The sequence below is a fragment of the Heloderma suspectum genome, chromosome 6, assembly GCF_057233095.1.
Source record: "Heloderma suspectum isolate Gila_16-S chromosome 6, 16-S_ref, whole genome shotgun sequence".
NCBI classification, from domain to species: domain Eukaryota; kingdom Metazoa; phylum Chordata; class Lepidosauria; order Squamata; family Helodermatidae; genus Heloderma; species Heloderma suspectum.
The window spans coordinates 54,433,981-54,447,858 of record NC_139463.1 but is presented as its reverse complement, the minus strand read 5'-3'; the positions used below and the strand labels follow the sequence as shown (position 1 = coordinate 54,447,858).

The 13,878-nt window shown below is 47.4% G+C and overlaps 1 protein-coding gene across 1 annotated transcript in view; it reads right to left on the bottom strand.

Annotated features, from left to right (window-relative positions):
• The window catches only part of EFCAB13 (EF-hand calcium binding domain 13), a 236,485-nt gene that overhangs the window by 118,440 nt on the left and 104,167 nt on the right, over positions 1 to 13,878 (bottom strand). The window contains exons 34-36 of the mRNA XM_084808226.1: positions 13,210 to 13,281; positions 11,293 to 11,436; positions 9,793 to 9,864 (exon numbers count right to left, since the gene is read on the bottom strand). Of these exons, the coding sequence (XP_084664352.1) occupies positions 9,793 to 9,864; positions 11,293 to 11,436; positions 13,210 to 13,281 (288 nt within the window). The remainder of the gene's footprint in view (positions 1 to 9,792; positions 9,865 to 11,292; positions 11,437 to 13,209; positions 13,282 to 13,878) is intronic.

Here is a 13,878-nt window from a genome sequence, read left to right as displayed (position 1 = left end):
GCTGCAGCCACCGCCGCTGAACCGCTGCTGCAGCCGCCACCGGAGCCGCCGCCGCCCGGAAGATCCGCCCCAGGTAAATCTCGTCCCGGGGGGATCCACGGGGGGTGGCAGGCTGTTCCGCCACAGATTTCGGGGGGCCAAATGCGCTGGCATTTGAGATCCGTGGCGGAATCCTCTGCCATCCCTAATAAGATATAATGATTTACTGGAATTGTCACAAGGGGAATATAAGTTAATATAAGTTAAAATCAAGGGAAAACTTATTGGAAGAAGGTCATGTCTGCCAGTGGTTTTCATATTTGCAAATTAAAAAAAGTTTAAAATAGATGAGAAAAATGGTAGGGATGTCAGAGAATTCCGCCACGGATCTCAGTGAGGCCGAGTGCCAGTGCATTTGGCCCCCCGAAATCCGTGGCGGAACAAAGCCCCCCGACCCACCACCCTGTGAAAGGCGCGCGAAACAGAGCACTTACCTGGTGCCGTTCGCGCTGCTTTGCGAATGGCGGCTGCGCCTGGCTTCACCATTTAGGCCGTGATAGGCTACGTAAATACTTACATAGCTTATCATGGCTAACGCAGGGACGCCATTTGCATCCCTGCGGAGGCCGTGATAGGCTACGTAAATATTTACGTAGCCTGTCATGGCAAAAAAGGGAACGCAAATGGCAGTAGCCGTAGCCGCCGCCATTTGTGTTCCTGTTTTTTTGCTGTGATACGCTACGTAAATATTTACGTAGCCTGTCACAGCAAAAAAACAGGGGCAGAAATGGCATAGCGGCTGCCATTTGCGTCCCTGTCTTTCGCCATGATAGGCTACGTAAATATTTACATAGCCTATCACGGCCAAAAAGAGGAACGCAAATGGCGGCTGCTGTAGCTGCCGCCATTTGTGTCCACAGGCTCCACATGCCTGCGAATGCACCCAGCCAGCAGAGTTGCCGTGGAGTGGAGCCGGCCAGGTTAGGATTTCGGTAGGGATGTACGAAAGTGACTTATCTTTTCACGGATTCTGTTCATGGGGGGGGGGGAGATATTCCATCCCTCCCCCCGGAATCCTCAACGGGGGGGGGAGGCGATCCGGTCCTCCCCCCCGGAATCCTCGACGGCAGGCTGTGCTCCACAGCAGCTCCGCGGAGCAGCCGGCCAGGCCCAGGCCAGGGCCATCCGCAGCCAGATTTCTGGCCGTGGAGGGCTCTGAGTAAAAAAAAAAGCGTACGCAAATGGCGGCGGCTATGGCCGCCGCCATTTGCGTTCCTTATTTTTCACCGTCTTAGTCTACGCCAATATTTATGTAGACTAAGACGAAGAAAAGAAAGGGGAACGCAAATAGCGTAGTGGGCGCTATTTGTGTTCCCCCTTCTTTTCTTCGTCTTAGTCTACGTTAATATTGATGTAGACTAAGGCGGCGAAAAATAAGGAACGCAAATGGCAGCAGCCATAGCCGCCGCCATTTGCGTACGCGTTTTTTTTTTTTAAACCCAGACCTGATAGGCTACGTAGGTCTTTACATAGCTTATCACATCTATGGGGGGAAAAAAGAAAAAGACACAGACTCCAAATGGTGGCGGTGGCAGCTGGTTGGAAGACCAGCCACCGCCACAGCCGCCACTGGAGCTGCCGCCGTCCGGAAGATCCGCCCCAGGTAAGTCCTGTCCCGGGGGGGATCCGCGGGGGGCGGAGGGGGTGGCAGGCCGTTCCACGATGGATTTCAGGGGGCAAATGCACTGGCATTCGGCCTCCCCAAGATCCGTCGCGGAATTCTCTGACATCCCTAGATTTCGGGGGGAGGTGCGGAGATGAATTACACTTACGAAAAGATAAGTGACTTTCGTACATCCCTAAAAAATGGTGGATTTGAACAAACAGAATCTGAGTTTGAAACAGCACTGTGTACAAATGATGAACATGTTATTGCTAAACTGTATAAATTACTGTTCAGGTATGAGACAGGATGAACAAGTAAAAGATTGTATGGTAAAATGGGCACAAAATGTTGGTCATAATATATCAATGGAAGAGTGGGAAAGTATGTGAGGAAAAGATCTAAAATTTACTTTATGTACAAGTCTTAAAGATAATTTTTACAAGATGATGTATAGATGGTATATGTCACCGTTTAAACTGTCTAAAATGTATAAGGGTGTTTCTGGAAAACGTTGGAAATGTGAAGATCAAAATGGAACGTGTTATCATTTATGGTGGACTTGTAAAAAAGCTAAAATATTTTGGAAACAAATACAATCTTTAGCTCAAAGAATATTAAAGATTACTATAGAATTAAAGCCAGAAACTTTTTTATTGGGGCTAACAGATAAACATGTAAAAGAGAAGGGGGGAACCGGAACCCTCTTTCTCTATGTGACAATGGCTGCAAGGTTATTGTATGCACAGAAGTGGAAGAATGAAACAATACCAACTGTGAGCGAGTGGATGATGAAAATGATGGAGCTGGCAGAGGTGGCAAAACTTACTGTTATAATTAAAGAAGGATCAACAACTAATTTATGTTAGATTGGAAACCTTTTATAGACTTTGTACAAGAAATAGAGAAAAATGATATCTATGTATGTGGATTTTGAACTTTAAGATGGTTGGTTCTCTTTTGTTGTTGTTGTTAAAAATTACATTAGGAGAGAAATGAGATAATGTCTGTGAACTCAATGTATGATATACAACTAAGATAAGAAGTAGAGAATAATAATAAGCATTTGTTGTGTAAGGGGAGCCAAAGATAGATATCTTATAATCTTAAGAGATATTTTAGTGTATGTGTATTGTGTGTTTATATTGTTGTTGTTGTTTTCTTTAGGAAAAAAAAGAAGGTGCTGTCCTCTACATCTGTCCTTGTTAACAAGGCCAAACAGAAACCCCTGTCCATCACTTGCGATGCCTCGCCATTTGGGGTCGGAGCTGTTCTTAGTCACATACTCCCTGATGGCATATCTTCATAAAATCATAGTAGTAGGGTTGGAAGGGGCCTACTGTGTGTGACTGGCAATAGAGAGTGAGTGTTGGCTGAGGATCGTCTGTATCAGAGCTTTCCAAACTTTTCATGTCGGTGACACACTTTTTAGACATGCATCATTTTGTGACAAATCAACCCTGAGTGCTCATTGGAAGGACAGATACTGAAGCTGAAGCTCAAATATTTTGGCCACCTAATGCGAAGAGAAAACTCTCTGGAAAAGACCCTGATGCTGGGAAAGACTGAAGGCAAAAGGAGAAACGGACGACAGAGGATGAGATGGCTAGATAGCATCACCGATGCAATGAATATGAACTTGAGCACACTCCGGGAGAGAGCGCAGGACAGGAAGGCCTGGCGTGCTATGGTCCATGGGGTCACGAAGAGTCGGACTCAACTGAACGACTGAACAACTGAACAACAACAACAATTCAGTTTTACTAGCAAACCGGAGGTTAAACTAACCCGTTATAAGAGATACGGACACATACATAAATTGTAATAATGAAATGTATGAGGATAGAGCATATCTCATGAAAACCTTTCATTTATATTTTTAAAAATATATGATTTGTAAGATAATAACATACATTGTCATTTATGAGTAATAGTATGTAAATATGTGCAAGAAAATGTGAAAAACAAAATTAACTAAAGTATTTACAATACATATTAGGACACATAGGCCCAGGTAGGAGCTCAGCTGCAAAAACACATGAAGTAGAGAAGCAAAAGTCCAACAAAAATGGTGTAAATATATATGTCTCACTACAAGGCTATATTGCTGTAAATATTTGCAATGCCTATGTCCAGAGTCCAGTTCCAGCACTCTCCGGTGGTACACTGCCAGTGGGTGGTTAATCCACAATTACAGCAGAGTAAAAATAAAAATAAATGGCAGAAATCAAAGTATAAGTGCCACGTGGTGGGTGCCTTGCTGTTTGCCCCATTGGGTTTGGGAGGGTGGCCTCCCTTCAGCCAGCAGCAGGTGGGTTGACTGGGTGACAGCCTGCAGTTGCGCTTGCTCAGGTGATTGGGAGCACGCTGATTCTGAGGCTTCTGGCCTCCACTGAGCTCCGTTCCGACTGGCCAAGATGGCGGACAGCCCGCTTGGTGCAGTTCCAGTCCCAGGCGGCGTTTCCACCCACGCACTACTCTGGCCTGGCCGCACAGGAGCACGGTGCAGAAGTCCGCGAAGGGCGCGCTCAAAATATCGCAGGGCTGGTGGCCGCTGCCACTTCTCCGCACCGGCGTCGGCCAAGCTCTGCTCCCAGGGCGGCGCCTCCCCTCCCCTCTCTTCGCCCCGCGCCTCTACCTCGCCGTACTGCTCCAACACCGCCAATCACTTGCGTCCTACGTCAAGATGCCACATGATCCTAAAGCAGCTAATGTTAAAGCAGCTAAGCCTTAGCTGCTTTAACATTAGCTGCTTTAGGAAGTTCCAGGGGAGGGGCCAAGGGAAGCAAACGTGAGTAAGGGAGCTCCACGGTGCCCTTCTGCACAACTTTCTGAATTTCGTGCAACACACCTACACACTGCCACCGACACACTAATGTGTCGCGGCACACAGTTTGGAAAGCTCTGGTCTGTGTGGTCATGTATTTTATTTATTAATTTTATTAATTAAATTTATTAATCACCCATCTGGGTGGTCACCCGCATATTCATATACAGTGAAAGCCACACTTATTGCTACTAACAGAAGCGAAAATAATGCACCATATTCACTCTTCACACTGTATACCTTCTGATAAGGAATGCTTCTTTTTGTACTGTGAGAAAACTTATTTTGCTGTCAAAAGAGAAAGGCCGTGGTGAAGGGGGGCCAGCAGTGTGTGTACTTTCTGACAGTTTTCTAACTTAGTGAGACTTGCTCTATAAAACCCTGAGTGAATTGGCCTGTTACCTGTTCTCGTCTGAAAAAGGGAGAAAGGGCACCACCTGCTCAGATAACCAGCCCCGAAGTACGGCGCCTGGCACTCCCCTGGAAATCAGAGTGACTGAACCGAGAGTTAAGAGCTGTGTAAGTGTTCTTTTAACAAACAAATAGATTTCATTCAGATGAAAAAATGTTGTTCTTTTAAATATGTATTAGTAGTTGTGTGGCAGACAGCCCGCTTCTTCATTTGAGACTCTTCAAATTCAACAGCATTTCCAGTGCCCCAACCATCCCCAGCCAGCAGGGCTGGTAAAAAAAAATTAAAGAATGGAGTCTTAAAGAACAAATTAGCCAAAATCTGTGCTAAAACTAGACTTAAATGGCCAGATGCTCTAACTTTGGCCTTGATAAACATACGTGCCACTTCACACCAACAAACTGTGCTCAGTGCCCATGAGATCCTTATGAGAAGACCCATGAGACTCTCATCTTCAGCACCTATTAAAGAACATCTTACTAACCTGCATTTAAGTGATGAGACTGTGTTGAACTATTCCAAAGCATTAATGAAGTGTGTGAAGGCTTTTCATTCACAGGTTAAGAAGCGTTTCCAGACGTTCCTACGATACAGTGTCACAACTTGTACCCTAGAGATTGAGTCTACATCAAAGTCCATCAGAAGAAGTCTTCCCTTCAGCCTCACTAGAAAAGACCCCATCAGGTGCTGTTGACCATCCACACCGCCATGAAGCTGCAAAAACAGCCTATCTGGATCCCTGCATCCCACTGCAAGAAGGTGTTGCCCCCTGGAGACGACGTACCCCAGAACCGAACAACGCTGGATGTGCCCTAACATCAGTCCTTTGTGTCATTTTGGACCCAGAAAAAGAAGAACATCTCTGGTTGCCATCGTGGTACTGGCTTGTTGCCCTTTTTCCTGGTATTGTGTGAGATCTTCTTAGACTTTTTGCACTTTGGCCTCCTCTGGATTACAAAATAGCCACCTCTAAAGGACTGGTAATGAGCCAAGCACTTGCTGGAGAGGTGAGCGCAAATCTAACAGTGATCCCAGCTCCAGTTAGTGAAGAAAGAGTTGTCTCAGCCTCCACCAGAGACACATTTTCATGATGCGGCCCACCTACATCCTGGTCCTGCTTGACATCTTTAGCTGTATGAAAGCAAAGAACACTTTCCTGAAAGTAGTCAACCAGATTCAAGTAGACTTGAATGTATCCAACTGCTAGATCTGCAGCCATGTGCCAGTCCATGCTCATAGAAGCATGGCAATGATCCCAATTCCACAAAATGAGACTAAAATGATTAAACCCTATTACCTAGATCTACCAGAAACAGCCACCTAGCAAGATGTGCAATGTAATAAGCATAATTGTTGTTTGTATTATTTTGTTCCATGTGATCATTGCTTTGATTAAATGTTGTATCAAATTCCTTACTAAAACTATACATAAAGCTGAACTGCACCAGATGGTCAGTAGAATGCAAAGAGAAAGGCAGCAACTTTCTTGTGGATTGCATGTTTTTTTGGAACTCCTACTGGACAAAATCTGAAAATGAAGATGTAACGAGGGACACCACTTGAGACCAGCATCAGATGTCCCTGGTGTGTTATAGGCCATGGGAGAAAGGTCTGACATAGATAGAAAAAGAGACCCTCCCGGCTCCACCGTAAATCCATCCGCAGAGAGAGGCCAAGCAGCAAAATGAGGCATTGTTGCTTGCATGTTTGCTGCATATATATCCAATTCAACCAATATATGCTTTCATATATATATTTGTTGTTCAGTCGTTCAGTCGTGTCCGACTCTTTGTGACCCCATGGACCATAGCACGCCAGGCCTTCCTGTCCTGCACTCTCTCCCAGAGCGTGCTCAAGTCCATATTCATTGCATCAGTGATGCTATCTAGCCATCTCATCCTCTGCCGTCCCCTTCTCCTTTTGCCCTCAGTCTTTCCCAGCATCAGGGTCTTTTCCAGAGAGTTTTCTCTTCGCATTAGGTGGCCAAAACATTTGAGCTTCAGTTTCAGTATCTGTCCTTCCAATGAGCACTCAGGGTTGATTTCCTTTAGGATGGACTGATTTGACCTCCTTGCAATCCAGGGGACTTGTAAGAGTCTTCTCCAGCACCACAGTTCGAAAGCATCAATTCTTCGGCGCTCAGCCTTCCTTAAAGTCCATCTCTCACAGCCAAACGTTACTACTGGGAAAACCATAGCTTTGATTAGACGGACCTTTGTCGGCAAGGTGATGTCTCTGCTTCTTACTATGCTGTCTAGGTTTGCCATAGCTTTCCTCCCAAGGAGCAAGCGTCTTTTAATTTCATGGCTACAGTCACCGTCTGCGGTGATCTTGGAGCCCAAGAAAATAAAATCTGTCACTGCTTCCATTTCTTCCCCTTCCATATGCCAGGAAGTGATGGGGCCAGATGCCATGATCTTCATTTTTCGAATGTTGAGTTTCAAACCAGCTTTTGCACTCTCCTCTTTCACCCTCAACAACAGGCTCTTTAGATCCTCTTCACTTTCTGCCATTAGGGTGGTATCATCTGCGTATCTGAGGTTGTTGGTAATTCTCCCGGCAATCTTAATTCCAACCTGTGATTCATCCAACCCGGCATTTCTTATGATGTACTCTGCATATAAGTTAAATAAGCAGGGCGACAATATGCAGCCTTGTCGTACTCCTTTCCCAATTTTGAACCAATCGGTTGTTCCATGTGTGGTTCTTACTGTTGCTTCTTTACCTTCGTACAGGTTTCTCAGGAGACAGGTAAGGTGGTCTGGTACCCCCATCTCTTTCAGAATTTGCCAGAGTTTGTTGTGATCCACACAATCAAAGGCTTTAGTGTAGTCAATGAAGCAGAAATAGACGTTTTTCTGGAATTCTCTCACTTTCTCCATGATCCAGCGAATGTTGGTGATTTGATCTCTAGTTCCTCTGCCTCTTCGAAACCCAGCCTGTACTTCCGGTAGTTCTAGCTCTTACAATAAAGTTTGTCTGCAAGATTAGTTTCAGAGGCATTCACATGGAGGACAAGCGAGTGACATACTCACAGTCACAAAAGGTCCTGGGAAGGAATAGCTAACTATGAAATAGAGATGAAAACTGAAAAGCCTCTTCTAAGCATCTCCTAGGATCTTATCTGAGTGAGACCAACAATCTGTCTAGTTCAGTACTGACTACTGTGTCTGGATGCAGCAGGCAGAGTCCTTTCCCAGACTTGGGGCACGTTTCCACGCTATAGGCTTCACTTTGTTTGCAACTTTGTTGCAATGTTTCCCCAATCGCATCTGCTCCTTTTCCAGTTTCCACAGTGGTTAAAGTCCCGGCTTATCATCGCTGTAGCCTGGGGCTCTGTGATGTTTCCACTGAGCTCTAATCATTTTCTTGACAGCTGGGTGGACTCTGAGTAGAGTCTGGGTTGGGTCTGATGACCTCATCCGTGTTCCCACCTCCTCCTCTTGCCAATTCCCCCCTCCCTCGCCCCTTCTGCTCCGCTCCAGTCTCCTGCTCTGGCCAGTCTCCTCCCTGCCTTCCGAGCCCTTTTGTTTTTTCCTTTAAGCAAAGTCGTGTGTGCAGCATCCCCCCCCCCCCCGTTTTACACCCTTTCTTCCCCTAAACCGGGACTTGCCTTAACGACTTAATGACCTAATGACTTGCCGACTTAACGACTTAAAACCCTCTTTGTGGCTTTCCTGATTTCCCTGCCACCACCTTGACTGGGAACTTCATAGGGATACCCAGGGTGGGCGGACACTGCACTGGTATGTCAGGGGTGCTTCCGTGTGCATCTCTTCATCTCTGCCTGACTGCTCCCTCCAGGATCATCTCCCCCTCTCCTTCACACGCTGCTTCCCGTGAGGTCACAGGCAGGTGAGCACCACACCCACAAGGGCTGGGCTACGTGCCCCATGGGCGGGACTACGATACCAAACCCAGCGTGGTTGTGGAAACAGGTCAGTAATGGAGCCAAAGTAAGCAGGAAAAGTCGGACTATAACCAGTCTCAAAAGAAGCGGTTTTTCCGCAATAAAATGTGGGGCTGGAGCTGAATGGCCATGACGTCATGGAAACACAGAGACCTCAATGCGCAGCCAGGTTGGAGTAAATCACTGGTGGAAACACAGCCTTGCTCCTTGAGAATACGGATGTATAATATCGCATCTGGGAACACACACACACAAGGTTCTATCATTGAGCTTTGTGCCCTTCCTTTCTGGATTTGAGACAGAAAGCTGGTAAGTGCATGGCGCCAGGATAGCTCGAACCAGGAAATCTGGCAGCAGGGTACAAGTTCCCCCCTCCTTCAATTGGGGCAACTCCAAAACTGGGGGAAGCTTTGGCCTTGCTGCTCTGCAGTGCCACCCAGATCATGGTTGGGAAGACACTCTTCAGTCCGTCCGTGTGGTCTGGTCAGCCAGTGTAGGTCCAGCTGGCTTTATACAACTCTGGCTTGGCTTCCCAGTCTGAGCAGACAAAGTAGTTGTCCAGAGCCCCCCTTTCCCCTGACCAGCAATCCTTTGATAGTTTTCTGTCTTTGGGGCATTTTTCTCCACATTCTAAAAGGTCGAAATGCCCCTCCTCAGGCTGAGTCACTGGCAGGAAGAGCTTTAGCCTACAATGTACTGATATTTTCCATATTTTGCCCACTCACACCGCTGGAATGCGGCCCCCGAGACCTTACTTGAACTTGAATGTGGGCCCTGGCCTGAAAGAGATGCAGCCCCCCTGCTGCAGAGCCTCGTATGCCTTGCCTAGACTGGGCCTTTTGCAATACGATCACCGGCCTGCCCTTGACCACACGACCACCTCCAGCCCCCTGGCCCTTGAGCATAGCTCTGGCCCTTGACTGTGGTCTGTTCCTGACCACATATTTGCTTCTGGCCCCTCTCACGAATCACTTGCAGGCCCCACTGTAGGTCTTGCTCACCTGCAGGTTCAGAGAAAGGCTCGTTGGTCGTTAGGCTGACAAGGAAGTCCTTGAAATGCACCTTTCCATTTCCTGAAGAGCCAAAATATCGTAAGGTTGGAAAAGGGAATCCAAGAGGGCATCCAGTCTAACCCTTCCCCATTACAAGGCAGGACCATTGAATCATCCCCCATACTCAGCAGATCATCAGCCAAAACATCTGGACTACAAGAACAACATGGGGGCCCTGTCAAGCAAGTGACTGAACCAAGTGATTGAAGCCACATGGTCCAAGGGGAAGTAATCCTCCTGCCAAACCCACACAGCATCGCTGGCCAATTTGACCTGAATAATGTACGTTCTTGGCCATATGAAACATGGAGCAGGGGTTCAAAGCAACTGCGGGTTCATAAGGGAGAAGGTGCTCCCTAAGGTATGCAGGGGCCTGGCCACCGAGAGAGTTTTCTGGGTAATAAAGAACCACAGCCTTTGGGAGGGAGGGAAATGTCTCACCCCAGGTGCCATGGCCCTTGGAAAGTTATTCTGTGGCACAGCAGCTCGACACTCGCAGGTTAGTGGGGATCCTCCCCACCTCAAGCTGGCCTGCACGTGAGACTGAAGAAGAGTGCTCTGCAGGCCACCTAAAGGAAGAGGATCCAACACCGGACTGCTTCCCTGAGGCTGGGGATTCAGTCTCCTCCAGTGGGGAACCAGAATCCTCAGCACCTAGGTAGGGATGTCCGGTGAGGGGAAATCCAGCCCTCTTGGGGCTCAGCATCCACGAGTTCAGCCGCGGGCTCACTGCCAGGACTCCCAGCTGCGGCTGTGCGCAAGTCTCTCCTTCTCCCTGCTGGAGCCTGGCAAGGGGAAGCAGAGATTTGCGCACAGTAGACAGCAGCGGCAGAAGGACTGCGTCACCCTTTCTTCCCCCCTGCTGCCGCTGCCATCGCCCACCAGCTGCTCTGCACAGCTCTCTGGCTGTGGCCATGGCAGCAGCGGACATCCGCGAGCTGGCCCGGCTTGACACACGTCCAGTCAGCCAGCACACAGCCAAGTGAGCCGGAGCCGGGGGGCTGAGCCCCCCAAAGCTCTGCGGACTTGACTCCCCCGGAAGGATTCCCCTGACATCCCTGCTCAGAGGACACCTCACTCCCCTGTAAGTCCCCAGCAGAGAAGATGGAGAGTGGCACTTGGCGGCATGGTAAAAGGGCGGGGCCTGGGCACGCAGTAAGCTGCCTTCACTCTTCATGTGCCCTACTTCAGTCAAACAACATCTCTGTATGCCGGGAGTTTGCACTGGGAGGTATGCCAACTTGCCAAGTCCTGCTGGTGTGGTTCAGCCTTAGTACCTGGAAGCTAGATGCCTCCTCCCTGCTGCTGGGCCCTCGCACAGGTCAGTCTCTGGTCTCCACAGACCAGCTATGGGCTCATAGCTTGGCTGGAAGGAGAGACTGAGGAGCCCCAAGATGGACCTGCTGCTGCCACCCAGGGAGCAGGGAGAGGGACAATGGTAGCACTCACCATCTACAGGGCTGGATTTTAATGCCTTCTGGATATCTAGGCTGTTTAACGTAATACCCAGAGACTCCAAAATGGACTCCAGTTCTCCGATGTCAACTTTCTCATCCTTGATCTTGCTGAAGGCCTCAATAGCAGGATGAAGTGCTGCCATGGGAGAGATTAAGCACAGGCCGTGAAAATGGGATTACTCTAATCAGAGTCTGAAAGAGCTACTTCACAGGGACCTAGACTCGTGAAGAAAATATACTTTCCATATCACAGGATTCCAGTTTCACCATTCAAGCCCACTACAAAGTACATATTGCGAAAAATACATTTTGGGAGACCCATTAAAAAAAAAATCACCGTTCATTGAACTGAATTGTGTGCTCAGCTTTCAGGACAGGGACTGATTAAAGAAAAAAAAAATAGAGAAAGTAATAAGGGACATTTTCTTTTGTATCACGTTCTGTGTGGAGTGCTCTTCCTAGTGACGGCCTTCTGGCTAGAACTGTCTTTGCCTTTACAAGTCAACAAAAGTCCTCTTTATTCTATCAAACATCTGGATCCTGAGTGACCTTGCTGCTGCTGCTGTTCTGTTATTATTAGCAGCACTATTTATATTGAGTTTTAAGTTTAAAGGGCATAATCCTATGCATAATTAGACAGAAAAAAGAAAAACAGAATTTCTATGACTTTTTTCTGTCTAAACATGCATAGGATTGTGCCCTAGGTTTTTTTAAATGGACATCAGCCACTTGTGGGCGGTGGGAGGTCCGTGGGTGTAAAAGCGGGATAATTAAAAATACATAAAACAATAAAGGTTTTAATGGAAAGAAAAACAAGGTGGAAAAATAAAAACATAAGAAATTAACATTGGGGAGGCAATGGGAGGGATCACCCCATTCCTGGGCTTCAGGCCACATGTCTTGGGAACAATACAATATGCTACTCAGCCAGCAACAGTACTGGCTACAATCGTTGCATACTCTTGCCTTGCAAGGAATGCTCCTGCTGCAGTTATCTAACACTGTTAACGTTTGCCCCAAAGCCACGCTCAAGCTCCTGGCTGAACTGGTGAGTTTGTGGTGGCCAAAGGGAAAGAGCTCACTGTAATCATAGCACCTTCACTTCTCATGTTGAAGAGACAGAGCCCTGGAGTTGCCCCCTTTTTAATGGATAGAACCCCTGTCTTCAGCAGCGACACGAAAGGCAGAAATCAACAGGCGAAACTTTCTCCTGGTATGGAAGAGAAGCCATAGGGAAAGTTTCACCTCTTGGATTTCTGCTTGCCATGCAGCTGTCACATGCACAGAACTTCTGTTTGCCAGCACAGCTGACCATTAGTGATGAGGCCGAACTTTGGAGTTCTGCATTTGGCACACTCATGGAGTGGACCGGTATTCCTCTCCACTAGTAATTCTCTAACTGAGATGAAGAAGAACTCACCACACTCACCCATCTACTCACTTTCCTACTAGCTCTGCTGCTGAAGAAGGAGGGAGGTTTCTCCCCCTCTCCCTCTGGCACTCAGAACGCTGTTACTGCGGCACTCCAGGGACCAGGGGCCCTTCAAAGTACGGTTTTCTCAAAGTATCCGACATCCTTAATATGGATGCCAGGTGGCCTGGAAACTGCATGTCCCAGGGCTACATGTCTACTGCTGGCAGGAGGAGCAACCCACACTTCAACAGGAGAAGCCATATAAAGAGGTTGGGGTGGTGGTGGTGGTAAAGGAGAGATTTAGAGCCATTGTGCTCCTACTGGGGTCCTTACAGGGCTCAAAATTAAGCAAGCTCATTTTCAAAACATTTTTGGAAAGTGATTCAATTTGCTAATCCCAATCCCAAATGGAAGCTGGGGAGGGGTGTTCACCTATCACAAGTGGTACCCTTACATCTTCCCGTAGAGTTATGCCCTTGCTGTTAAGAAGCTTACCAACAGAGTCCATGAAGCGCTGCATCTTGGAAAGAGTTATCAGAAAGTCTTTCAGGTTTACTGCCCCATCACCTGGGAGGAAGAGATAACACAAGGAGGACCAGGTTCAGAGACAGAAGGAGGGAGCCAGTAAAAAGCCCTAGGCAAGAGGAGGCTAGATTGCTAAAGAACAGGGCCTCATCTACTCCTGAAGAATGGAAACACTGAAGGCCAGTAACACATTCACAACAGTTGATTTCTCCCTCAGACTGTAGTGACTTTCTGCTCATGGTGAACAAATCTCCTGACCTATCTGCACTGAGCAGAGCAATTGCCCATCTTCATACCTCTGGGCAGATTCATTGCAAGTCCTTGGGCAAGTCAGTACCTCTCTGTCCCAATTCCCAGTCTGCACAATGGGAACAACAGTGACCTAATGGAATTGTTGCAAAGCAAAACATGGTAAAAATTCTAAAGGTTTTGCAAATAAACAGTATTTTATAAATTGCAGGAGCCCAAAGTTTGGTACCATTAATCAAGGTCATATTGGCTCATATTATGCACGACCACATGTTAATGTTCTCATACCTTTGGGGTTATCCGCACTACAAATACAAATAAGTTTCAAATTTTTTTAACTGTTATTGCCCCAAGCTAAGGAAATTTCGGGACTGTAGTCCTATGAAGTAG